This window comes from Ictalurus punctatus, chromosome 19, assembly GCF_001660625.3.
Source record: "Ictalurus punctatus breed USDA103 chromosome 19, Coco_2.0, whole genome shotgun sequence".
NCBI lineage: Eukaryota > Metazoa > Chordata > Actinopteri > Siluriformes > Ictaluridae > Ictalurus > Ictalurus punctatus.
In genome coordinates, this window is record NC_030434.2 from 14,030,810 (window position 1) to 14,058,397 (window position 27,588).

Here is a 27,588-nt window from a genome sequence, read left to right on the forward strand (position 1 = left end):
ATATATATATATAATTTATTTATATATAATTTATTTATAGGAAGAGGACAGATGAGCATATTTCCCCTATAATACTCAGGAAAAACAAATTTGTACTCATGACGGGTGCTAAGAATTCTGGGAGTTGACTGTAATGAGGTATAATTACATATCTCACCTTAATGGTTTGAGCCATACATTGGATTTGCACTACAATTAAACATTAAATATACAATTCACATTGCATTGGAAATATTCATAGTGACTTACCTTGATACAGCATGCGCAAATGGAAAACGGCAGCAAAAGACTTTACACAACTTTATTGAAGTTCTGTATATAAATACACATGCACATTTCAAATGTAAACCCAAGTGAACTCAAGTGTAGCCAAACGCTGAAACCCCCTTCATCATGCAAGGATGTCCGAGTTTACCTTTACAAAAGACTCCAAGCAATAGCACATCCTTTAACAGACCTAAAGCCCAGTCCCTTCTATACTGCTGGACGATACATATTCTCTCTTCTTTTCCTGTGGTCTTAAATACATTTGTTTTGTAATGCTTACATATAAATAAATAAATTTATCAAATGTGCACTCACAGAGTGAATTCTTATATACATTATTTATAAAGCCTACCAGTCAGTCTCACACAGTCTGATTATCCCTGTGCCCACGCGCCCTATTACACAAAGCACATACAGCAGTAGCCCCACTTTTTTGTGTAGTTAATATTAAAGGCGATTCAATCACCCTCCCCAAACCCCTAAACTAAAACTAGAACAAAAAATTAAAATTAAAATAAAATAAAATAAAATTTCCATTGAAGGCATCAATCTAAAACAGGTCAATTCCTTAGTCAAATACATTCTGGCTGCCACTCTGGGAGAACTGGCAAATTTCAGCAGTCACTAGAGCATGTGTTTGTAGGGTTATGTTAAAGAATGTGTGAGATGAACAAGTGAGCTTGCACCTACGGCTGCATCTACTTAGGCGTGCGTGTGTGTGTATGAGAAATGCAAATAAACAAATATCTGTGCAAACAGGCAACAGTCTGAGATTAGATTTAAGGCGAGGTGATGGAGGCAAGAGACAAATCTATTGCATCACCGAAATGTTCATAATCTCATTAAAAAGCATCTATGGTGAAAGAGAACAAAACTTACATCTGAAGCAATGGTAAAGCTACGGTTCTTAAAAGTCATGCCTTTAAGAAAGCCGAGTCAGGAGACCCTTACTTGCCAGGATTAAGTTACCCTAAAAACCCATAAGGAGGCATACAGCAGCACAATTGACTAAAGTTTTTACATTACATATCAGTGCTCTGACATGAGAGAAATAGCTTCTTGATGCATTTACCATTGGTTTAAAGACATCTTTCTGAGCAGCTGATAGATTGGACACCAGAAAGAAGCGCTAGCTTGCGCTTCTGCAGTATGTGTGGCACTAATACTAGCTCTAAAAACAAAATGGAGTGGTCAATGAAATTTCGCTATCCTTAAAAACCCATAGGATCACTGTCCATCCAACATTATATACAAGGTTAAATAACGATAAAACCTGTAAATGTGCCTCTTGAGGAGAAAAAAAGAACACCACACTACAATGAAGGAAACTGAAAGAGCAACATTGCTGACTTTCAGGCATCACATTTAGACCTCTGTTTAGCCGGTTCAGGCTTTCTTTCACCATCAGAGCTTTAGGCGTGTAGAAGGAGCGGAGGCAGGGGAACCATGTGGAAAAGTAAAAAAAAAAGGGGGGAGAATAAACATCGCCCTGCTGGGTTAGACGCTAAAATCACAAGGGCTCTTATCACCCAGCCTATCCAGCTGTGGTACTCTCTGGTCTTGCTGCTCTCGATATGGCTTCAGACGACCGACCCCACCATCCTGCGATGCCAGGTCTGTCGCACCTCAGTTGGTGTTCATGGAAATGTCATTTGGCTCCAGCTCTTCATCTTGCTCATTGTCATTTAGGTCTTCCTCCTCTTCGTCTTCATCTTCGTCACTCTGGCCGTTGACCCCCTGTGCTAAGCTGTTCTCTTGTTCCTCGGCGTCCTCGCGGTCTAGAGCAAAGTAGCCCGTTCCCTTTACTGTGTCCTGACGCTGGTAGAATAGGACATATGCTGCTTTGGACTGCAAACACAAACACACACACATATTTTGGCAGATGGTTTGTACTAGCCGTTTCTCATGTCCAAATGAACCATAACATCTCAATCCAAATAATTCTAAAATTGACTATAACTGTAGAAATGCTCTCTCACCACAATCTGATCCTCACTGACTGGCGATACAATGCTGTCATCAAAGTTGTACCACTTGTCATCGTCCTTGTTTTTGGCATAGGCCGTATCTGATGATTGCAACAAATTTATGTGAATCAATATGTATACTAAAGTAAACCCATGCTGGTGACCATGTGTGTGTGTTTGTGTGTGTGTTTGTGTGTTTACACTCACAGTGGCCTCCTCCCATTCCTCCGTAGTGGTTAGACACGGCAATGAGGTTGTAGCGGCACGGCCCAGCATTGGGGTTGATCAGGAACTCGGACATGTCCAGGTCACTTAAGAACAACAGAGGTCTTTGCTAAACAAATTGTAGATTAATATTGTACATATGGAATTAAACGCTGTAAGATGTAAGATGTTATAGGAAATTAATCAACAACAGGAGGTGTGATATGGCCTAAGGTGTAGTGGAGTTCTATAACAAGCGATATGCCTTGCAGCTATAACTACTGTCCGAACCGTGATATTACAGAAAATTAATCTACATCTGCTGACCAATCAGAATGGAGCATTCAGCGGTACTGTGGGACAATATTATCATGCACTCTCAAAGAGTTATGAATTTTCACAATCACAGTACAAAACTCACCTGAATCATACCATCACACATCTCTTCACAAACATTTAAAATATTCTCATATATTAATTGTGTGTGGTTCTTTCTTAAAATGTATATTTTAAGATCATCACGTGATAGCAAATCTAAGCTTATACGAGCCTACCGAAGGGGGAAGTCCACCAATGAGTCCAGCTTATCCCTCATGTAACGGCTGTAAGAGAAGCGCTTCAGATGGACCACTAGTACAGGAGGCAGGGACCACAGGTCTAACTTCTTAGTGGCCTGCTGGTGCTGCTTACAACTGGGACAATACCTGAAATAACACACACACACACACACACACACACACACGCACACACACACACACACACACACACACACACGCACACACACACACACACACACACACACACGCACACGCACACGCACACACACAGACGACCAGTTATACACACATTGAAAAAACAGTATATTTAAATATTCATAACACCATTTAAATGGATTGAATGGTTGATACAGTTTTATGAAAAGGCATACACATTAGCTCTATCAAGTGTTTGAACTGTTAATAATGAATAAAGCAATTAAACAATTAGATCACTAAAATACAATAGTAAGCATATACACTCACTGAACACTTTATTAGGGACACCTGTATACCTCCTGATTCATGCAATTATCGATTGAGCTAACCATGTGGCAGCAGTCCAATGCATACATTCATGCAGATATGAGTAGGCAGCTTCGGGTAATGTTAATATGGGAAGCCAAACAACTCAAAAGCTGGTCAAAACTGAGCTCCTCAGAAGAACCATGCAGCGCGGACCAATTGCCTGGGCGACCCACTGGATAGTGGCGTGAACCACTCAACAGCGCAGGGCGGACCAGGTGATATGCGCAACCCACTGGACAGCATGACGTGCGCGGGTATTAACGCGCTGCGCGGACCATTTTGGTGCTCCCAGCGCGAGTCACGAGACCTGCGCGACCCACTGACCCGCGCTAGGGCTGCTTAATTATGGCAAAAATCATATTCACCATTATTTTGGACAATATTGAGATCACGATTATTAAACACAAATACTCATTGACTTTGGAAACATTATGCATTTATTAAACTTTACTTGAATATAAATTGTAAAACAAAAAAAGAATTTTAGGACTATTTAAAATAGTTTCAAATATTCTCCTAGCCCTGTGTGCCATCTGTTATAGGAACTGTTGATTCAAATGAATATGCGCTGCGCTGATCAGCGAGTCGCGTAGGTGCCGTGAAACGTGCTGAGAGGCCAAAATGGTCTGCGGTTAAAATCCGCCCATGCCGTGCGGTCCAGTGGGTCACGCATATTAATTGGTCCACGCTGTGAGTGGTTCGCGCTGCGCTACCCAGGTATTCATTCCGTGCTGCGTGGTTCTTCTGAGTAGCTCAGTTTGGACCAGCTTTTGAGTTGTTTGGCTTCCCATATGTTTACATCAACCATCAGAATGAGGGAAAATGTGATCTCATTGATTTCGACCATGGCATGATTGCTGGTGCCCGACGGTCTTTTGGAGTATTTCTATGAGTGTTGCGCTCCATGCCATGAAGACTTGAGTCCATTATGAGAACAAAGGGAGGCCCTACCCAGTATTAGTTTAGTGTAACTAATAAAGTGTTAAGTGAATGTACAGTTGAGTGAAGGTCCATATTTGCTCAAGTGTCCATCTTGCCAAGAGCTGGTCTACTTATAGCAGTAGTTTTGCAAAATAAATTACTCAAGTGTGTAATATAATCAATAAATTAAGACATGTTTCGTGTCCATAGTTTGTTTCTTTAGTTTTGAAGTGTAGCTAACAAGTAAGGGAACCTACAGTGTCCAGTTTAGCACCATGCCAACTAAACTAAATTAGCACACAATACCCTAAACAACAGTGAACTGAACAAAAAACAAAACCAAAATGACGTGGTTTCTGATACTGTACAAAACAATGCTATCTATAAAATGGACAACAGTGCACTGTTTAGCAGCAGCCACCCTGAATCAGTTTCTTCCTCATGTTGAACTGAAATGTGAATATTCACTTTATGTGGCCTCTGAGCTGCTGACGTTCTACTGGTCATATTCTCTTGACCAACCCTTCTCCACACAAAGATCAGACTCGGGTAGGAGTTGTGGCCCAAAGTTTGAAATTGGAAATGTACACTAGGAATGAACTGGGTAGTGTTATAGCTCTAAGCTGTTTTTATTCTTCTTTGTATATAAAAGTATTTTGGCATTTTGTTTAATTGCTTGTGTCAAAACTATCAATGAACCAAACCTCTCACACCAAACATGTCTTGGCTGTTTTGGAATAAATGGAAAAATGTGTACATGTTATTTTTGGCCAAATTATAATTTTTTAAGTATTATTTCAGAAAAGGTACAAAACACAGAGGAGAGAATCAAACACCAAAATATTCAAGTAATGGAGTAATGAAAATTTGTTTGGGGAAAATGGGGCATTCCCAGTCTCACCATGGGTCCTCTGCTCCTAATTTTTCTTTGGTAGTGAAGAGCTCTATGCAGTCCTTTAATTTAAAGAAGGCCTTCTTTTGAGGTTTGTATTCCATGCTTTCATGTTTATCAAAGTCCTGGGGCAAGAGAGGCATGAACATGGTCATGACTAGTATAAACAGTGTAATGGAAACAAAAGAATGACTCAGCAAATTTTACCTCCGCTAGACTTTCGTCAAAGTATTTCTTCTTCATCTCTGGCTCCCAGTCCAAGGAGAGATAAGATCTGTCTGTGAGGCAGAGGATAAAAGATGTATCTCATGATTGGAGGTGTTCACAATGCCTGTGCTGCTGATATATAACTAAGACTGCAACTAACCATTCTTTTCATAATCGATTAATTGGATGATTTTTTTAAAAAAGTGTGTGTGTATATATATATATATATATATATATAATTTTTTTTTTTTTTAAATAAAATTCACAAACTGAGTGTTACAAATATAAACTTCAGACTAAAACTTGTGTTTTCTGTTACTCTCTGCCTTTAGACATATTATTTTACTTCTGTTTACTTTGATTGTAGCGTTTTAATTAGACATTACAAATCTTACTTGCGCTACACTGTGTATCAGCGTGTCTACTCTGCGAGTGAGGAGCAACGCGGCCTGGTTATTAATTAATCACTTCCATTATAATAAACAACAGAATTTACATTGCAAGTGTGCCGTACAGTATATAATGACAATAAACTTGATTTAAACTGAACCTTTTAAACAATTTGCACCAGTTTCCCAAACAGTGGAGCATTTTGACTAAAAACATAAGCTTGTGCTCGTGCATCACTGTCATATGTCCGTGCTACACTAGCTCCACTTTGTAAAGTTTGCAGGTTACTGTCTTCTACACTACATTTAATATAAAATGCTCCCCTGCTTTAGAGGATTTGGAGGTCGCACACTTTTTTCCGCTGTGACTTTTTACACCTCCGTCTGATGGTGACTGAGGCCATGTTGGGAATAAAAAGTAACGTTGACTCTGGGTGTCTGCTAAAGCTAGCGGCGTCGCATTACGTTCGTTTGACGTCATGTGCCATCATCTGGAAAATGGCTTATACTTCCGGTTAGTAAAAAAACGCTCTTGTTCCAATTGAGACGATACTACCGTTCTAAAATTCATACACTAGACAGTAGACTGCAGCATATAGTGCATAGTATGTAATTTGGGACACAACTTGGGTAGGTAATCTCCCATGCGTGTTTTATAATGAGATTCGTTGACAACGATTTTCATAATCGATTACTATCGATTAGTTGTTGCAGCTCTATATATAACTATTAAAATGATGTCGTATTTAAATGTTGCTGAAGTGTCATACCGCTGAGTCGAAGGTGTCCCTCATCGAATCGGATCTGCCGTGGTTCTTCTTTAATAAAACTCAGATCAGTCTTGCCCATGTTGTTGAACTGGAATGTGAAAAGTCGCTTTTTATGGCCTGTGAGCTGCTGGCCTTTGGTCGTGTTCTCTGGGCCGACCCCATTCTCCAGATCGTTGTCCCCGCCCACCGAATCCTCTGACTGGCTGTTGTCATTCTCTGATGGGAGTTCCTGGTCCTGACTGGATTCATCATCCTGCTCATCAGTCTCCATTTCACCTAAAATCAGAGAGACTGTTCTGTAAGGACCAGTTTCTCACTCCTATATAACGGAAGTTTAAAAAAATAATAATAATAATAAGTTTGAATATTTAATATTCCTACAAAGGTATTTGCTCAGACAAGACATATGTGGTGTCTATTTCCAACTTTAGATATGAAAGTCTATCACATGCAAAATCTTTCATGTAAATACATGCCTACACATTGGTTTTAAGCTGCAATCCATTCTTAAGTAATGTCATGCAGATTTAAATGCAGTCTAGTAAAGTTTTGTTTGTTTTTTTAGATTACAGTGTGTAGCTGACAGGTGTCTGAATCTCAAATCACTATTTCCTTAACCTCAAGCACTTATGTGGCCCATGAGTGGATCATCTGATATCTTTTGGATACTTGTTTGGTCACAAACTTTAAGACCTTGATGGCTGCAATCTGATTGCCTGTCGGCACCTTTGCTGGTTTGCCAGTGGGAAATGAACTTTGAAACACCACAGCTCAGTGAGCTTGTAAAGTCTCCGGACTGAGGAAAAAATGTCCTGTATTTAAATTTTATTTCAAAGTTTTGTTTACAGAAGGTAGCAGTGAGTAAATGAGTCTGTGGTTGGTCATCTGCCATGTCGGTCGATTTGTGAAAGTAGCTGGTTCTTGGCCACATTTATTGAAACGTACCAGACTCTAGCAAATTTAAGTATCTTTCCACATAAGACAAGAGGTAGGGATGAATGGAAAACCAGACATACAGTAGAAGGAACTGGACCAGAAAAGTGTATGATGATAGTTCCACTTTGAAATTATTTTACAAAACGCAGCATAGCAGTTTCATTTGAAGCAAGTACATGTTGATTTGGGCATGTATTCATGAAAAGATTTTGGCTGACCCAGATGTCCATTGCTTATTTATTACATTAGCTTCATTATCTTTTGTTGTTTTTGCCAAAACTTTGCCTTAACCATTTTTTCCCCATTTTGTGTCCATTCACAACAAAACTGATACATGCTTTGTTATTAGTAGCAAAGCCCTGGGGAAAAAATGATTCATACAAAACAAATTTGAGTTTGAAGATCTGTACAGTTAATCTGTATAGTATGTTCATTTGAAGATTTAAAAATGTTGAGATTTTCACTTTCCATGCCTATTTCTGTCCTACTGCTATGGAGGCCTTTTCTTTTCGATGGCTTCAGTAAAGATTTATGTTCCAACAGTTTATAAAACATGTAGACAAAATGCAAACCAAAGGATCTTAGCTCACAGAAAGCAGATGTGAGTCAGCAGAAATGTTAATGATGCTGTTTCTAAGGTGACTTTATGTTATCTAAATCTGCTCCAAAAAAATTATTTACTACCAAGAAACTCAGCATGAGCAACAAACAGAATTAATCATGTTTGATTATTAAAATTTTTATAATGCCACAAATAAATTTACTGCACTGTAAAAATGCACCTTGAGCACAAGATGAGTGTGCTTGTTTGCTTGGGCTTGCTTGTAATTAAACTGATAAATATGCTTTCTATGAACACAAGGGCATGAGATTAAAGGATGCACACAAACAGCATGCTTACTGGGCGAGCCCTCCTCCAGAATACCGTTAGTGGCATTGCCGTTGATAGCGTGCTGCTTGGACAAGTGCGTCTCGTCGCATTCCTCTTCTTCCATAGCTGAGCGCACAAAACGACTGCAACAGTGACACAGAGAAATATTTTACCTGTGCTTTAAAGCTGACTTCTGGGAAAATTAAATCAGGCTGTGAAAATGAGAGGGGTGGGGGGGTGGGTTCATGCAAACAGAGGGAGGAGGTAGATGGAACATCAAGGGAGCCATACCACAGACGGAGAAGTAGCAGGTTGTAGAACTTCTCCTCGCTGAGAGTGCGTGGGATGGTTATGAGGAAGGGTAGGCCAAACAGGGGTGTGCTGCTATGGTTGTAGCCGGACTGCTTATATTTCTCTCGTAGGTGCACGGGAATCACCACATGCTCTGTGTCCTCTAGCCGGTTTACTCCAACCTCAAACCTGTTCAGAAGTAACACAATATCATGCAGTAACGACCAATTTCATACAGCTAATACCAAACCTCTCACCAAATTACCAAGAAGTATGTATTACAAAACTTCCTGAACTTTGAGGTGTATACTATAATAATAAATTTGATTAAAATATGAAATTTAAAAAATGCTTCTGTCACAGTTGTGCAAAAGAACAAAGACAGCTCATGTATTTTCCCTAACACGTTAATTACTGTAAAAGCGCTGCACAAACAGCCATGGGGATAAGAAGAGTGGGCGATGGTGATACATCAGTTGTTGGATTAAATCTGTAACCAGAATGGTTTGCAGCAAATCTTAATGGGTGTGATATTGAATGATAGCACAATATTGCACTAACTGCTGTAATGAACTGAATTTAAGCAGTAGTTCAGCAATTGTTTTCAGGTAGCACATGCATAAAAATGTGCCAAGATAAATACCATGGTAAGTGTGACTAAATGCTGGCAGTGAAATTGAAAAATACACCTCAACTTTAAGAAACCATAAATATATTTTAACAAAACCATGTGGAAATGTTTTTATTTAATCTTGCCTAGGATTTCATTCTAAAATGATTGTGTTGTGTATGGAGCCAATTGAACAAATGCAGTAGTAAAACAGGCTAAAATTCTGCCTGAAGATCCTAAAACCTAAAATCATACCTAAAAATGTACTAGCCAAGTGTGATTTCCTTGCAGAGTAACCATTAGGCTTTAGGATCAAAGTAGTTGAATAGCTATGTGCCATAGCGAAATGGCTTGAAGCCAAATTATTTCCATTTGTAATCAGATATTGGTTGTCAAAATGTCTGCGATGCTGCGCTACAGTCAGAAAAGAAACTTTTAAAATGCAATATCTACCTTTCACCTTTGGTTTAATTGTGGCTGGGACACATGGGAGATATATAAGAAAAATATTTTAGTTCAAGAAAATCTGAAGTTTTCAGAACTTTTATATACAGTATATGTAAATATAATTTAATTTTATATAAAGTTAATATATACATAGTTCTGAAATATATATGTAAAATGCCAAAACTTCACCATGGTATTCTTCTCAGGTCACCACACATACACTGCTACAGTCAAAATTTTCAAAGCATTGCCATATAAATGTTTACATTTCTGGCTATACTGCTCACCAAAATCTAGTCACATAGAATACTTACACATAGATATCGTCCCTTTCCATTATACTGCTCAGGTTCTCATTTGTAGCAAAGATTCGATGGAACCGGTGGTTGTAGATATCTGTGACAATCATCTAAACAGCAACAGCAAATAAGTTGACTGCAGTAATGCTTCCCTTATGACCTACACTTAGTGAATCCGTGATTGTTTACCTTTTCTGCAGGTACTCCAGACAGAACCGAAAGAGATGCACAGAGGTCTGAGATGTAGCCGACTTTGGGTACTGTCAGCTTATACTGTAAAAGGCAGAAATATATAGTAGAAAATTATAGTGGACATTTCTACTCTCTCCCAAGCCAGCCTGTTTAGATTTTTCACTTATGACAAAGGAATAAAAAGATTAGTAGCATAACAACTAGCATATCCTTCAATAAAACCACCAGCGCAGACTTTGGGTGTGCTCACAGCCATATCAACCTGCAGTTCTTGTCGGATTTCCCACTGAAGCTAAGCAGGATTGAGTCTGGCCAGTACCTGGATAGGGGAAAACTAAGGCTGCTGCTGGAAGTGGTATTAGTGAGGCCAGTAGGGGGCGCTCACCCTGTGGTCTGTGTGGGTCCTAATGCCCCAGTATAGTGACAGAGACGCTACAGAGTAAAAACAGCACCGTCTTTTGGATGAGACATTAAAACCAGGTCCTGTCTCTCTATCGTCATTAAAAATCCCATGACACTTTTTGTAAAAGACTTCAGGTATAACCCCGGTGTACTGGTGAAATTCCCCCATTGGCCCTTATCTATCATGACCCCATAATAATCCACATCTCTGAATTGGCTACATCACTCTCTCCTCTCCACTAATAGCTGGTGTGTGGTGGGCGTTTTGCCGCACTATGGATGCCGTTGCATCATCCAGGTGTATGCTACACACTGGTGGTGGTTAATGAGTGTTCCCCCCATACAATGTAAAGTGCCTTGAGTGGTTAGAAAATCACTATATAAATGTAAGTGTAACTAACTAACACAGTCGTGCAACAGGGTTGAAGTTGTGACTAATGTACAGTGTATGCAGCACATTTGTTGTGATTCTCCACCAAACAGCATGGCTCGGGAACAAATCTAAACCCAAGATTATTTGTATTCTTATCTACATGCGCGTTTCAGTTTACCATAATGCCATACCACCCATGAAAGTAAGTGGAGTTTGTCTGGAGGTAATCGTCCGGTGAAGGGATAGGCACAAGTAGAAAAATTCTATTTGAGATTTTTGAAAAAATAAACATTTTGAAATGAAACCTGGCATGTCTCCATTTAGCATGTTGTCCAGTGTCTCACAGTGAGACAAGGCAAGTTTTTTTAATGGCGGTGTGTGCACCCAAAGAGAACAATATTTTAATCTTTAGTGGAAACAGAAGCAATTTACTTAATAGCAGTGTGCACACTCAAACAGTGTCACAATAATTAAATCTTTAGTGAACACTCAGAGAACACACAGAGAATATTGAGTATAAAGCTTACCAAATTATATAAATTATATAAATTATATATATATATATATATATATATATATATATATATATATATATATATATATATATAAATAAAGCACAAGCAGTCATGCACTAGGGGACAAAGTAGGACATTACTTACCACAGCTCCATTATTACCCTACTATAGGAAGCTTGGGATTTGCCCTACCCAGATGATAAATTTTACACGGGTCATAGGTAGGAGATGTAAAAATCAAGCTGTTGCAAAGTGTAATTTGCAGAGCTGAGCCATGTGGCACGTACTGGTGGAAAAGCATTATTATTTACCTGCGTGGGTTTGGTGAGGGGGTCTAGCCGCACCAAGTAGACCTCCAGAGTACGCTCCTTCTTCATGGGCAGAGGAAGTGTGAGGTAACAGAACGGATCAAAAGTCACAGAGACCTTTGAACACACAGGGCAGACCAACGTAGACTTAAAGAGGCCGTGAAATATATCCACGATGATGGAGTCATTCCTCTTGATATGGTTCTCCCAGGCCTCTTCAGCTACTACCTGAGAAGTGAATACATGGATTCAGTGCAAGTAGTACTAATGTGTGCATAATAACTACAAGGTGCTTAACACTTTGAGGGCATATCGAACACTGTATGCAGCATGTGTTTATCTGACACACATACTATATACACACAACACTTAAGTAATTAGTTGTAAAGACTCAAAACCTAATTCTTTAATTTAGAATAATTTATGAGCAGACAGGCAGGCTGTGCGAGATACCTTGTCTGGTCTTCCTTCAGCATCTTTGAGCTGGATGTAGGGCTTCTTCCTGATGCGGTTCAAGTCCTCGTGCAAGCCGTCGAGAAGGAAGGCCAGCAGTTCGTGGGAGTCCTGTTGCTGATAGCCTGAGAACTGAGGGGCAAAGCGCCCTACTTGGGTCTAAACACACCGACACAACACTTTAGCTGCTTTAGGAACCACTACAGCTTGCAAATGGTTAGTTTGCACCAGTAGTCACCAACCCTGTCCCTGCAGATCTACCTTCCTGAAGACTTTAGTGCCAATCATAATCGTGCCCACTTGACCATCTAATCATTGCCTTAAAACAGGTGTGTTAGATTTTAGGTGGAGATGAAACCTGCAGGAAGGTAGATCTCAAGGAAGAGGGTTTGTGACCACTGGTTTACACAAAACTGCTAACTTTTATCTTTAAACTAATTTTGTTTAGTATAACATTCTGATGAGGTCTCGTACATGTAAGATTAGGATGTCCTGGTAACAATTATCATTTAAATTTTGGTTTGTTCAGACAATTGTAAATATATCTTTAAATAACATAACTAAAATTTGAGACAAAACAGTATCTTGATCTCTGTTACATCTTTTCCACAAAAAACCCTCATACTAACATAACATACCAAAGTAAATTTCTATGCAGTTACCACAATATATAAAAGAACAAACAATAAAATCAAACCAGTATCCTTTATTTGTTCTGTTCTCAAATATTCACCACTTACCTTGAAAGGTCTAGGAGTGACGTAGCTGTATTTGCCAGACCAGAGCTGTTTGATAAGCTCAGCGTAAGCCTTAGCAATCTCTCCTTTCATTCCCAAAGGGTTGTCCTCGTTCAGCTCATCCTGATATTTGTCCTTCAGGAAGTACTCAGTGAGCGGAGGAATATTACTCAGACACTGCAGGACATAAACACAAGGTAGAATGAGAAACAGCCAGACTGTAAGAGTGAAGTAAAAACGAAGTACACACACTGCTTGCCCAAGCACTCGGACTACTCTCTCATCACAACACTCAGCACTAAAAAGCATCAATGTTCATCCTGCAGGTCCCTGCAGTGGCATTTTTTGCTGAAACCACAAATTCCTGTTTGCTGAAGGAACATTAGCATCCCTAGGTTTTTCAATATCTTTAAAAACTGCAGTCCATCTTCTAATACTCAACTGAGGTTTTCAATTAGACTTCACGTTTCTTGTCCTCTTTAGGAGAGAGACAAAATGAACTGATTCAATTTTAAATATAAAACACAATTCATGCATAAATGCACATTAATAATACAATCGTTATCTGACTGTCAGATCCGGATCTGATTTCTGCAGCCAGCAGATTATTCAAGTGTTCATGTAAAAAAACATTCTTCAATATTTAATATCAGACACCTAAATTTTAACCAAATGAAAATTTAGTGTGTGCATACTTCACCTTTCTACATCTGTGCATGTGTACAATCAGAAGTGAGACAGCTAAACTAACAGACTGCTACTGATTTATGGATTTCCCCACTTAACATATTTAGTGAATAAAAACTGATCAATTTATTGCTTAAATATAAATTGTTACAACTTATCTTGTACATGCAAACACACTCACTATCTCCAGTGTGCTTCCCCACAACAGAAACATGTGGAGTATACTTTTCCTTATCACTAGGGTGGTACCATCAAGGGTACCTTTAGTATGTATCTTTCAAATGAAAATGTGAATGTCGTGTACCTTTAAGATTGGACCTTAAGGACCACTGATGTACCTTTAAATATTACTCTAAAAGCTTATTATAGATACATGCATCTTCCCTGGTAAAAGAAACATATTAAAGCTATAAAATATGCACCACTGATGGTATCACAGCAGCGGCAAAGAAAAATACAGTTTGGTACTGAGAAGGTAGTAAATGAGATAAGGAGCTGAATCCATGTCCTACCTGTGTAGCAGAGTTCATGAAGCAGGTATTGCCCAGGTTGGAGAGGCCACACAGGCCTGCTTTCTCACTGTGCCTACTCTGGTCCGAGTACTCATAGCTGCTATAGGGAGGGTAGGATGAAAGGCTGTAGCTAGAGTTTTTCACACTGCCGTGAAAGAAGTGCCGAGAGACACAGAGAAACAGATGGGGGAAATACAAGAAGAAAAAATATTATTATTAGAGGAAGCAATTCATCCAAGGGCACGGTCCAAAAAGAAGCTGCATCACATCACAAATAAAGCGCTGACTTCGAGTTTCCTGTTCCCATAAACAAATAACCAAATCTGGTTACTTCAAATGCCTATCCTCCTAAATGCCTAAACGTCCTACAGTCCAAACTGGCCTTCGGCGCACGCAGACACAAGCTGAAACATCAAATCTGGCATGCTCAGTGACTACAAACAGCACTCCATTTCTCGCACGTCCTCCCCACCAAGGCCCCAGTGAAAGCATATGGCTTTGCAGCAGACCTCTGGGTGCAGTGCACGCCTCGGTCCCATTGATCTGGCTGTGTGGTGTCACCGCTCAGCACTCTCTCGAGCCTCTCCGGCCTCAGGCACCACCAGCAGCACAGGAGCATCTCCCCTCGGCCGCCATGCCCCCACAAACATGCAGAAAGAGAGAGTGAGAGAGAGAGAGACGGACAGAGAGAGATAGAGACAGAGACAGAGAGAGGTGAAGGAGAAAGCAGCTCCCAGTTACTGCTGAGGCAGAGGAGCTCTGCAGGCCAGGAGTGTCATCCAAGCTTGTCCTGTCCCTCCCGCTCCAAACAGGAGAGATGGAGAAAGAGAGCATGAAGGGAAGGGGGAGAAAGAGAGATGGGTTGGGGGGGGGGGGGGGGGGGGGTGAGATATTTATAGAACAGCAGCAGGAGAAAGCTAGTAAAGCAGCTTCAGTAGTCGGCAGGATGATCAGCTTGGGGGTGGTTAGGGGGGAGAAAAAGAAAGAGAAAATGAGAGAGCGAGAGAGAAAGCGCGTGAGAGAGAGAGAGAGAGAGAGAGAGAGAGAGAGAGAGAGAGAGAGAGAGAGAGAGAGAGAGAGAAAGCGCTAGCTGAGTGTTGCGGTATGCTAAGCAATCCAGGTGCTAAGCACTCCGGATGAGACTTGGTACGGCACTCTTGTTGTGTGACTAAGCATTTCTGTGGAGTGCTACAATCCAATATACAGAGATGAGATGCCTGTAATTGAGCACACTAGCCTAAACACTGCACTGGAAAGTGCACAGAAAACACGGTGTGAAGGTCATAAAGACTGCAGAGTATGCAGAGATAAAAAGCAAACAAAGACAGACAAAGATGGAGAGAATCAAAGAGGGGTACAACAGAGCAATGGGTGAAAGATAAAGAACCAAAATGCAGAAAAGGGGGGGAAATAAGGGAAAGAAGACAAAAAGAATCATTATCTACAGTTCCACATCACTGCTAGATGCATGGTTAATTATTTATTAGATGCTACTTTAGCACAAATGATGCCATCTAGGACTGACACAACATCTGCAATTCAGCACACAAAACAATTCTATTCTAACAAATACAGGCTGTGATATTCTGCCTACGTAGTCACTGCTACAAGGACATGAAGGAGAATCCAATCAATTAACACTTGCTATTTCCCCCCCATACACACTCCATGCCTGCTTTGGGCAAAAGCGTTGGGTAAAGATGAATATTAACGGTAGGGTGTGCTGAATAATTAAAACACATTTTAAATGGATTTGCTAAACAAGATGTTGCATAATGAGGCAGTGCTGAGAATGAGACACAGCAGAGGAGACACACGCCGTGTCATAATTCACCCTGTTCACCATACAGTGCACTATTTGGGGCACAGTCATTTTGAGGTTGTCTGAATTCTCAGTGGACAAATCATGCTCCCTGGATACTGTAAATCCAGTGTACAACTGATGCACACTGCGGTCACACTAAAGTACCAAAGTACATAGTGATTTCTTTCCATTTGAAATTTACTGGTCAGGATGGATAATGGTGCGGTCAACTTCAGGTCAGTAGAGGAGAGATTTCAGACACTAAGGCTGTCAATGTTGTGAATTTTTGTAGTTCAGTTATCACAGCATTATGCTTTTTTTTCGGTCAGGTGGGAATGGGGAGGGTGAAGAACAAAACCTATTCAAAGTTAACAAGTTAAAATTGCAATACGTTGTACTACATTTTCACATAAAGGAAAAGCAATATGTCCCTCTTCAACTGTGTTTTTTTTTCCTCAGTATTTCTTTAATCATTTAGAGCAGTGGTCACCAACCCTCCTCCTAGATATCTACCTTCCTGCAGGTTTCATTTCCAACCAAAATCTAACACCCGTTTTAGTTGATCAAAAACTTCTTAAGGCAATGATGGTTAGGTGGGCAGGATTATGTTTCGATTATGGCAAATCTTCAGGAAGGTCAAGCTCCAGGAACAGGGTTAGAGTCCACTGATTTAGACATTTGGTGGATATTTTCATCCAAAGCGATTCACAATTGCGACAAGTATTTAAACAAGTCCCAACAGCTGAGGCTAAGCCACGCCCAACTATCCAATCAGCATTTAAAAAGCTTTAAACAGACAATTTTTCCTCATATTTCTCCAATAGTAACATTAAGATCTAGTGTCTACCAACAATCCCTGTTTTGTGAATACAACAGCTTTACTGTTTTTATATTCATACACAGTAATATGATTATGTAAACTGAGTAACGTTGTCTAAAAACAACTGGGACAAGTTGTAATCGGCCCATAAGAGCAGAAATAAATTATTCACATTATTCATTCTCTACCTTGTTTAGCATTTGTACTGCATACATTTCACTATTATTATTATTATTGCCGATGGGTAGTGTATAAATGCAATACCAGTATGATTTCTAAAAAAGATTAACCCCCTAATTCTACAAGAAATGAGTAGAGTGAAAACAGCCTAAAGCTTAGGTTTAGCCTTGAATTGATTTATTGATATTTAAAACACAGTACATTTACTGCACTACTTTCTGCTCCTTCCCATTTGTCTACTTATTTGTACTTAGATCTGGCGTAAAATATCCAATCCTGCTGTAAACAAATATTTAGAAATCTATTATACCCAAGCAAAAAAGCTGGGAATTTTTTTTTAATTGGTGGCATCCAATAATAGATGACAGCAAAAGCACCTCTGTATGATAAAAAGTTGGGATTTAAGTAAAGCAACTTACAGAAGTACTTTGTAGTGACTTCAATCTAAAACAGCTAGTACATGTAGAAGTCTAGGGTGGTTTTTTTTGTAGATTCAGTGCATGCTTAAGTGCTATGGGATGCATAATCTAATTCTCACTAATCGAACATGAATTCTTTTCCATATTTAAAGCAAACAGTGATTTAGCACCCATGTATTTTTATTTATTTATTTTTTTGGTTTTGGCTTATTAATACGATGAAATGTAACAGTAAAGGAGTCGTCAGACTGTGCTTCAGTTAACAACCGCACACAGGATACAAATTACATTTCCAGCTTCAATGCTTCTTTAACTCTCACATGACACTATTTCAAATCATTAGACTAAACAGAGTGTTTATGTTTGTTTTTTTTACTGTCAGATCCAGATATGAAGCTTGCGAGACAAAGAATGGTCACATTGCTTATGATAGGGAGAATATCTGTATGTGGCACAGTGCTGCTATAAATTAGGATTTACCCATTCATTCATTCATACAGTCATATTTACTAACTGCTTTATCCTGCTCATGGTCACTAGGATTGATCACAACTGGTCAGGTGGTAGTTGGATTTAAAAAAAAAAAAAAAAAAAAGATTAATAAAAACAAAAGTCCTGTACACATCTCTACTCTTCAAATAAAGTGATATGAAAGTGAGTACGTTCCATTAAAACAAAAGGGGGCTTTTTCCAGTGTACTCTTACACAATGTGCAGTTGAGTACAGAATTGGCTTCAAATATTTTCATACCAACAGTGTACCTTTAGCACCTTTCTTCACCGTCTGCCTCACTACTGTTTTCTTACCCACTACCCTAACCAACAGCTCCACACAGCACCTATTACATGCTGCAACCCCCTGTTAACTGCTTAAATGGACTCAACGGTTAAAGATTTGATCTACTGATGAGAAGGTCATCAGTTTGAACCTCAGCACCAACAAACCGACGCTGGTCAAACCCACAGCTGGTCAATTGTATTTTGTTGTAAATGTAAGTGTTTAGTGAAAACAATGGGTCTTCATTTAAAGACAATCACCTCTGTTCCAGTACAGGTTGTTGAAATGTCAAAGAACACCAGTATATGCATGTTAGTACTCATGCATCAACTGCAATGCAGTGCCCTTATCTTAAAACACACTGTAATGAATTTTTTTCACCAAGGTAACCCAGATTTCTGCACCAGCCCTCCTAACCACACACAATTTCCAAAATGCACAAGCTGCACCACATGAGACCATCATTGTACACTCAAGATTTTAAAACAGTCAACGAACAGGAATCATAAGAAGAAGAAAAGTTTTACAAAGCAATCATACAGACAGCAACTCAAGAGTGGCAATATTTAAGGTGGCCTTGTCAAACGCATGCAAAATGGTGAAACGGTGAAAATGAGCACTCCAACAGTGTTTAGATGTGGATATGGATGTTATCTCCTCCTGAGGTTTTGTGTCAGCATGCAGCAGAGTAAGAGAGTGGCAGACACACAAACTAGTGAACTAGTGAACACTACAAGCTAAATCTAAACCTGTGGTCTCTTAAGCGCAGCTCAGAGGGTCAGTGTGTGTGCTGATCATATAAAATCCTCATTTCATCAATGTGCTGATACGCACTCATTTTTAATGTCAGCATTTCCTTCTGTCATCTAAGGTAATAGCATTTCTTTGAATAAGTAAGCACTTCACAATAATTATACGTACTGTAAAATTTAATCATCTCTCAACTACACAAAATGATAACAGTTTCCACAAGTCTGAGAACAAAAAAAGTGTTACAGGTACACTTTATTCTCCAAAGTACAACCAATATACAGTACTGTGCAAAAGTTTTAAGCACATGCAAAGAAATACTGTAGAGAAGAGATGCCTTCAAAGTAATGAAATTAAGGAATTTTTATTTTATTTTTTAAATGTAGAAACATTTAAAGAACAGTAAACAGTAGTAAATGAAACAAAGTCAATATTTGGTGTGACAATTTTTTTTAAACATAATAAAAAGTAGTAGTGTCCGGTACAATTAGTGCAGTTTTATAAGGAAATGAGCTGTAAGTTTTATTGAGCATCTTGCAGAACCAGACACGGTTCTTCTGGGGACTTTGACTATCGCACTTGCTTAATATTTTTACAGCAAAACCCAGCAGCCTTCATTATATTTTTTGTCTGAAAAGTGTCCTCTTACGTAATTTATTTTCTGCTGGAAAACTAACATTTGGGAATCTAAAAAATTGTTTGTACTGAGTTGATAATGTAGAAGTCATAAAATAAAAAATCTATAACAAAGTTTGTACTAAAAAAAAGGGCCTAAAACTTTTGCACGGTACTGTACATGCATCGTCAGAGTTATAAAAGTGGTCCTTAAGCTCCAATTATGTACCTTAAATGCTTTAAAGCTACTGTACACCTTCTAAATTCTTTAACAAGATCTACAAAACACGTCAAATTAAAAGACAGCAGCTGAGACAAGCGTTTAAAGTCTGAAAGGTAAAAGTTAAATACCATCTTTTCTCAAAAATGAAGATAATACATTTACAGGAAATCCTATAAATTAGACCTTCACTAGTCTACAACAACAAACAACAACAAACAACAAAAGCACCTCACGCAATAAGCACCATAGCAGTAAGCATTCTCTATATGCTCGTCACAACTGGATCCATGATCTCACCAGCAGTGACAGAGCAGCACAGAGGTGTTAGGGGCAAAAAAAGGTTTGAAAGGACGTAGAGGTCTTTGGAGAGGGCTTGAAACCATTACAGTTAGTTTGCTTTAATAAATCAGTCAATAAAATTAGTACAAAGCCTAGCAAGTAACATGCAATGCATACAACTGACATACTTATTACTGTTTCTTATCAAGAACTAAAACACTGGACAGCGCACGCCTACAAGTGACAGCGGTAGCGACACACCAACACCAGACAAACTGCAAGTGAGCAGTCTCTTGCTAGCATGAACATAGGATAGCAAAAATTCCCTAAAGACTTACACCAAAGATTTCCTAATATGTAGCCTAACTATTTTTCTCTTACTGGCACTCTGTCCTCCTTGCACCACTGAGCTGTGACCTGATTGGTCAGATAATAAAAAAAAATAATATATATATATATATATATATATATATATATATATATATATATATATATATATATATATATATATATATATATATATATAAATAAATTTTTTAATAAAGCACTTTGCATCACTCATTTTTATTATAAGGTATGAAAACAGTCAATGGCAGCACTTTTTAAAATGTTTGTGTTCTTCCTGCCTTGTACCCTCTTTCAATAGATTTGCACGTAGAATGTGAGTCTGCAGTTGAGAGAAAAAAAAGAAAGAAAGAGGAAAGAAAAAAAAAAAAAGACTAGTCTAAAAGCAGCCTTATATTAACTAAATATTTATACTCCATGGCATAACTGAACAAATGTGTTTCTTTTACCATTTAGAGAGACTACCTATCTATTTGTGAATTTCCCTCTGGGATCAATAAAGTGATCTATCTGATGATCTATTAATCTACCAGTGTTCCTAACCAGATCCCTATTTTCTCATGGATTTGTCTCTGGAGGAAAGCCAGCCTGATCTTGTGAACCCTTAGATCCAGTGTCACTATGAGTATCCCTAGTGTGCTACAGTAAGGCAGAGGGAATAACCTCCACTAAACCCAGAAAGGATTACGCAGTGATACACTGCAAAGGAAACCAGCACACACACATAGACACTCCAAACTGGGCAAATGAACACACACAAGCTCGGTCCCAATACTCCAAACTGTTCCCGCCCTCCTTTCCCTTTGGCACTCAGCCAGCAAAATGACTAAGACTGAAGACAACAGCATCAATATAAAGATTTCACTAGAATTTGCTATCGATGCAGAAATCTGTTGTTGCTGAATGGCGGAGGAGGAGGGAAAGGAGGCTATTTGGCGTACTTGGCTGGCTCTGAAGAGCACAAACACACCCAAACCCATGCTGTTTTTGGGTATGTCGTCAACTATATTAGACCCACCCTCCCATAAACCCCTCCCACTGAACCACGCCCAATTTGGCGCTTACTTCCTGCTGCTGAAGCTGCTGTTATGATTGTTTGTGAGAGATGAAGGGGAGATCTTTGGTAAAGCAGAGAGATTGGAAGCACCAGATGACCTTCAAAAGATAAAGAATATCATGGATTAGAGGAAATTAAAGCAAAGCCTTTACAGCCTTTTACAGCTGTTATTCTTTGTTTTTCTTTTTTAAAATAATGAAATGGGCCATGGAAGCAACTCAAAGTAAAGTATAAACAGGACACAGCAGTAATGCACAACATGACAAAAAGTAAGAAAGAAAGAAAGAGATGAAGGAAGGAGTAGCAGAATAACTAAACTAGCTATAAGTAATCTCAGGGCTCTAAGATGGCTTTTAAGCTTCTTCTAATAATAAAACAGGAAATACACTGGGAATTAGTGAGTTCACGGTATAGTTTTAGTAGTATGACTTGGACTTCAACGCCACTAAATAAACATCTAGACAGAACATGAGTGAGAGACGAACACAATTTGACTCTCTACTGTTGACCTGTGATGTTAAACACAGCAGTGGAGGATAATATGTGAATCACTTACTTCTGCGTAGAGGAACCGCGAGGCCAAGTTCCATCCTCGTTCTTCTGCTCTATAACAAGAACCTGCAAAGAAAGTTTAATTCAGTCACACAAGTCAGCTGAAGTATGGTTTTGAAAATAATTTCAATATCCAGGTTCTTGTGATCTGCTGCTTGCATTTTCCCTTAATTCAAAAACATCAACAACTAAATAACAATTTACACTGATTTAAAAAAAAAAAAAAAAAAAAAAAAAAAAAAGGTTTGCATCCCCCTGGCTCTTAATGCATCGTGTTACCTTCTTGGGCATCAGTGAATGTTTGTACTTTTTGTAATAGTTGTGTACGAGTCCCTCAGTTGTCCTCAGTGTGAAAAGATGGATCTCACCATCATATAGACACTGCTGGAAAGGGGTCAAAGTAAAGAATGTGCAGGACCTGGAGGATTTTTCTGAAGAACAGTGGGCAGTTTAACTGCTCAGGACAAACAAGGGACTCATGAACAACTATCACAAAATATAAAAACAGTCCTTGATCATCCAGGTAACGACACACAGTATTAAGAATCAAGCGTATGTAAACTTTTGAACTGGTTCATTTGTGTAAATTCAGTTATTATTGTGTCTTGTGGACTATATGTATACACCTGCTAGGGGAAATAGCCTATTCAGGGCAGTGCTAAATAAAACAACAACAACATTACTTTTCTAAAATTATTAACATTTTGCAGATTCAGCAAGGTGTATGTAAACTTATGACTGCAGCTGTAATTCTTCATTTGTAAGCTAATACATTTTACATATTATCTCACTTGAGGCCATTTAATATACAGAATATCCCAATGAAGTGTACTTCAGTTCCAGGTTGTAACACTACTAAATGTTAAATACGTTTTGTAGGTGATATATGGTGATGTGTTCGACCTGTTTGTGCATTCAGAATGTAACTTTCACTTTCAACATTAATTTTTTTTTTTTTTTTAAGGAACACATTTATGAGGAGATGTTTGACGTGTTATTGGTCACCAAACTTTTATTTATTTTTATTTTTTTTTTAAATCCAGCCCACTTGACATTGGACTATGTATAATGCGGCCTGTTACAGAAAATGCAGTTTGACACCCCTGCCTTAAATGTCCCGATAATATATCTTCAACACACTCCTAGCTGAAAGAGTGCCAACCTCATTTAATGTCTTTACATTAACGACATTACAGAAGTTATTCATAGTCACTACAGGACACACTCATAGATAGCAAGCCACAGTCAAAATCGATGCCACAAACGATGCAACTAAACCACACTGTACTTGAGAGGAAAAGATGCAGTGCTACTTGTGCATCACTGTTTTTACATTGTCTATTATTTTCCTACCTGCCCCTGGTAGAGTCCCGCGTCCTGAATGGTGCTGTCTGGTTTGTTCAAAGGCTCAAAGGTGTTGCTCATGTATTTGTTCCACAACCTGGTCTCCTTCTCATCAGGAATGCTGAACAGTTTGCGCATCTCCTTTTCGATAGTGTCTAAGGAGACAAGACTTATATTAGGGGTCGCTCAATTCAGGCATGCTATGTAGTGTGTCTAGTCCAGGTCGTCTAAAAGGTCAACGCAAACTTTTTACACTGGAATCTGTAGATCAGGCTACTTATACCGCTATGGTGAAACTACGCAAAGGTGAGCCTTGAATACTTTTCAACTGCAATAATCCAGGTGGTTGAACACTGGAAGACTGATGAATTGGGCACAAATGGGTACCATATTAGAAAAATTCACACTTCTTTTAGAGTTTTCAAATTAATGATAATAACACTTATAACAACTACCTTTCTGATTCCTTTCTGAGCGCACATTGCTATCCGAGCAAAAAAAAAAAAAAAAAGAAAGAAAGGGTCGGCATAAATGACACTCATATCTTGGATGAAATTAATTATGGGATGAAAAAACCACACCATTCACTTGCATGCAAAAGAAAAAAGATGATTAAAAATGAAAGAAAGTGCCAATGACTTGACTGTGACTTTATCGATTTGGATTGCTTTAAATTCACCAAATAGTCTCTAGACCACAAAAACTTACCTATTGTGTCCGCTTTACTAAAGCGTCTAGTGATGACATTGTCCATGTTGCTGTCTTCACATAGCTTTAACTCTGTGAGGTAGACCTCCACTTTGCAGTGCTTCACAAACATACCCTGCTCAACCACCTACAGAGAGCAAAGCCAAGATGCCAGCGGGAAATTAGCAAATTTAGTACTGTTTATTAATCATTAATGCCCCACAGTAGAAAATGTTTGCAAATATGCAATCCCAACCAAAAAAGCAGTACGTATGAAGTCACTGCTCTATAACAGCAAGTACTGTACTGAAACACGTAAATGAGTGACGCTTAATTTAGCAACCAAGCACAGAGACAGCTGAACGGTCCCCTACTATTTATTTCACACCACTCCTCCACTAGTGAAGCAACACACTATAAGAATAAACTGCCTCACGTTCTTGGTTCGCACTTACTATCCTCAACACAGCCAAAGTGTATAAATTAACACCGTGACTCCTATAGCTATCGCCTGAGCTAAACGATTCGACTCTAAATCAGGTCTGCTCTTGTTCTAGCACACACTCGCTCACTCGCTGTCTCTTTCTGACCTCAGCCAGCATTCCTACTCTTTCCAAACAAGGACACACAAATGCAGGTGACTAGAATCAGCCTCTAGGCCACATCAAGCACCAGGCAAAAGGCAAAATCCCAATCGGCCTCTGTGAAAAGCGAGAAGCCCCTGAAACTGAGGAAAAAGAATGAACCTCTTGCATGTTGTGCCTAGCAGATCGCTCCATGTAGCGTTTCAGTCATCCGGAGTCCCTCTTAAAATAGAAATGCACAGGCTACTCGATACCCCTGCGACATACATGGCAAAAAGGGGAGGAACAATCGGGCTAAAGAGAAACTCCAGAAGCAGCCATTCTGCCATGACTGGGTAAATTTTAATAATCAGCATGGCTGTCTATTCAAGCGGAAGTGAGACAGTGATAATGGCGAAGGTAACATAGAAAGATGGAAAAGTTTTAGGAGTACTTTGATTACATGCATTATTACATGACTTAATGTCAACTGTAATATATATATATATATATATACACACACACACACACACACACACACACACACACACACACACACACACACACACCACTTTAGGAACTGATATATGTATCGCCTAATACCTTAGGAGAGCCACAAATCAAGTGCAAAATCAGAGTAATTGCTGGATATCCTGTAACGCTGAAGCAACTTCTCCATTTTTTTCATAGTCTCTAAAGAAAAGTACAGTGGTGACTGAGACGAACGAAACGACTCTGTGGAGAACTATGGAAAAGTACCACACCACAACCCCGCCAGCCTTCGCTCAGAACAAACATCCTCATTTAACACACCCAGAGCAAGCCACTCAACTCTGAACTAAACTGAATTGGCTGGCAGAAAAACACAGTGCATTTCATATAAACGTTGTGACACGCAAATGTACGCATACACACACCTTTCTGGCGATCGGTTCCTGGCCCTCAGTCAGTCCATACCAGCTCACTAACTTATTCCAGCCCTCAGTAGGCACAAGGATGTAATCCAATTCATCGATAAGGTGCTCCTTAATAGCAAGAACATCCCCATCTAAAACAGTACAGAGACAAGCATCGGTCAATCATGTGGGTTAGAGCGTACATTTTAATGAAACACCTAGTTGCATAAGAGTCATGAGATTAATATGTAAGTATACGCATATAACAGACATGATTTTATTATCATTAACATATAAAAATTCTCAGCAGTCTCACGGCTGAGGCAGGACATCATACCTTCTCAATGTAAATATGAAACAGGTTTTAGCACCGTTCCAAGAAATCAGAAGCTCTGACTGACCTTTAAGGAGCCCTGAGTTGTCCACTGGTCCCGGGTAGACATTCTGATCTCCCATCTGGTACTTATCCCAACTGTCAAAGCCCACATATTTCTTCCACTGTTTGAACCAGTGACTGTCTATTAAGTACCTGTTAATAAATAAATAAACAAATAAATACAAGCTTATATTTGCAAGATTAAATCTCCGCATGCTGAAGAAATGGACGTGATCATGATCACACACTTCGTTCTAAGAGGTCGCATTACTGTGAAGGCTTTTAGGATCAGCGGGAACTGTCCTATAGCCTATATATGATATGATATCATATGACATATGATCCCTTAATTCATTACAATATAATATCTATCAAAACAAGCAAGGTAGTCTATGTTTTAGGCTTACCTGGGTTACTTTAGTATACCAAATACCAAACGGCCTGAGCTGCTGCTGTAAATCTACATTGCAGTTTAATCAGTCAGTGCATGCAGGTGCATTCGGTAAATACATGACTTGTCCCAGTCCTGGTCAAAAAGCAGCTCATCAACACTGAACACTGTGAAAACTGATCACACGGTGCACTCCAATAAAAAAAATGATATCCAAGAGGACATACATTTCTGAGAAGGCTTTTACGATCAGCGAGAACCCGGTTACAGTGATATGATATATGAGCTCTTAATATAATAACCATCAAAACCATCAATGTAAGACAGATCAATATGGTCCTCGAGTTGCGAGCAATATGTTGCTGTAATCCTACAGTTACAGTGGAGCTGCCAGTTTATGAAACACATGCAGGTGCATTCAGTACCATCATTTGTCCCAGCAGTCCTGGTCCTGAAGCAGCTCATCACCACACATGTGAATATGCGTCTCTCTGCTTTAACACCTTATGCACGTCTTGTTAAAGGGATGATGAGTCCGGTGTGTTAGAGCAGGGAAACTTTAGAGCAGAAGTCTTGCTTGTTAAAACCAGACTGAATTAAAATCACGCTACGTGCATACGAGTAAAGCTATCGTTAACTGACAGGACGAGATGGTTTGTGGGAGAGATTGTGATGACAGGTGCCAGTCTCCCGTCTCCGCCCTGGCTGGCCATGACAGACGTGGCTAACGTTAGCGAGCTAGCTAGCAACTGGTTACAAGCGCTAACGCATTTTCTACACAGACCATTTAAAACGTTTAGTAGGTATTTTTTTATATTAATAACGACACTAATTGTGTTTAGTGAATATAGGTTAAGTAAACCGTATGTACGGGGGTGGAAACCCTCTATCAATATGTGTGCTAACGAACGCTCAGGCCGGCTAAGCTAACTACATCGTTAGCTAGCTGTCAACAAGGGCCGTTCCGCCTATTTATCCGCTAATGTCGCGCTTGTCATCACGCGGCTCGGGCTGCCGGAAGCTACACCAATCCCAGGGAAGCATGTTATTAAACTCTCACCAAGTGTCTCCTTTCCGGAGCTGAGTTTTGAGCAGCGTTACGACCTCTCCTCTCTGAGTATCCAGATCAGCTGCTCCTCCCTCCGCCATCTTTCCTTAGACCCTCGCCCCGCTGCATTATGGGATAGGCGGTGCGT

The 27,588-nt window shown here is 39.4% G+C and overlaps 1 protein-coding gene across 8 annotated transcripts; it reads right to left on the reverse strand.

Moving 5' to 3' along the window:
• Positions 1 to 286: 286 nt before the first annotated feature.
• On the reverse strand, positions 287 to 27,588 carry LOC108279762 (ubiquitin carboxyl-terminal hydrolase 15). Of its 8 annotated transcripts, none has more exons than XM_017494206.3 (22): positions 27,453 to 27,586; positions 26,027 to 26,154; positions 25,647 to 25,777; positions 24,188 to 24,314; positions 23,489 to 23,634; positions 22,140 to 22,201; positions 21,592 to 21,681; positions 14,315 to 14,459; positions 13,119 to 13,292; positions 12,379 to 12,537; positions 11,929 to 12,153; positions 10,325 to 10,408; positions 10,151 to 10,245; positions 8,780 to 8,968; positions 8,543 to 8,631; positions 6,682 to 6,957; positions 5,523 to 5,593; positions 5,325 to 5,440; positions 2,993 to 3,142; positions 2,442 to 2,545; positions 2,247 to 2,335; positions 287 to 2,115 (listed from the first exon to the last, which is right to left on the reverse strand). In XM_017494206.3, the coding sequence occupies exons 1-22, from the start codon at positions 27,539 to 27,541 to the stop codon at positions 1,894 to 1,896; spliced, it is 2,961 nt and encodes a 986-aa protein (XP_017349695.1). In that variant the 5' UTR covers positions 27,542 to 27,586; the 3' UTR covers positions 287 to 1,893. The 8 variants fall into 8 exon arrangements, with proteins under 8 accessions (XP_017349695.1, XP_017349694.1, XP_017349696.1 ...); XM_017494205.3 differs by having other exon boundaries at positions 8,519 to 8,631; XM_017494207.3 differs by lacking the exon at positions 21,592 to 21,681 and having other exon boundaries at positions 8,519 to 8,631.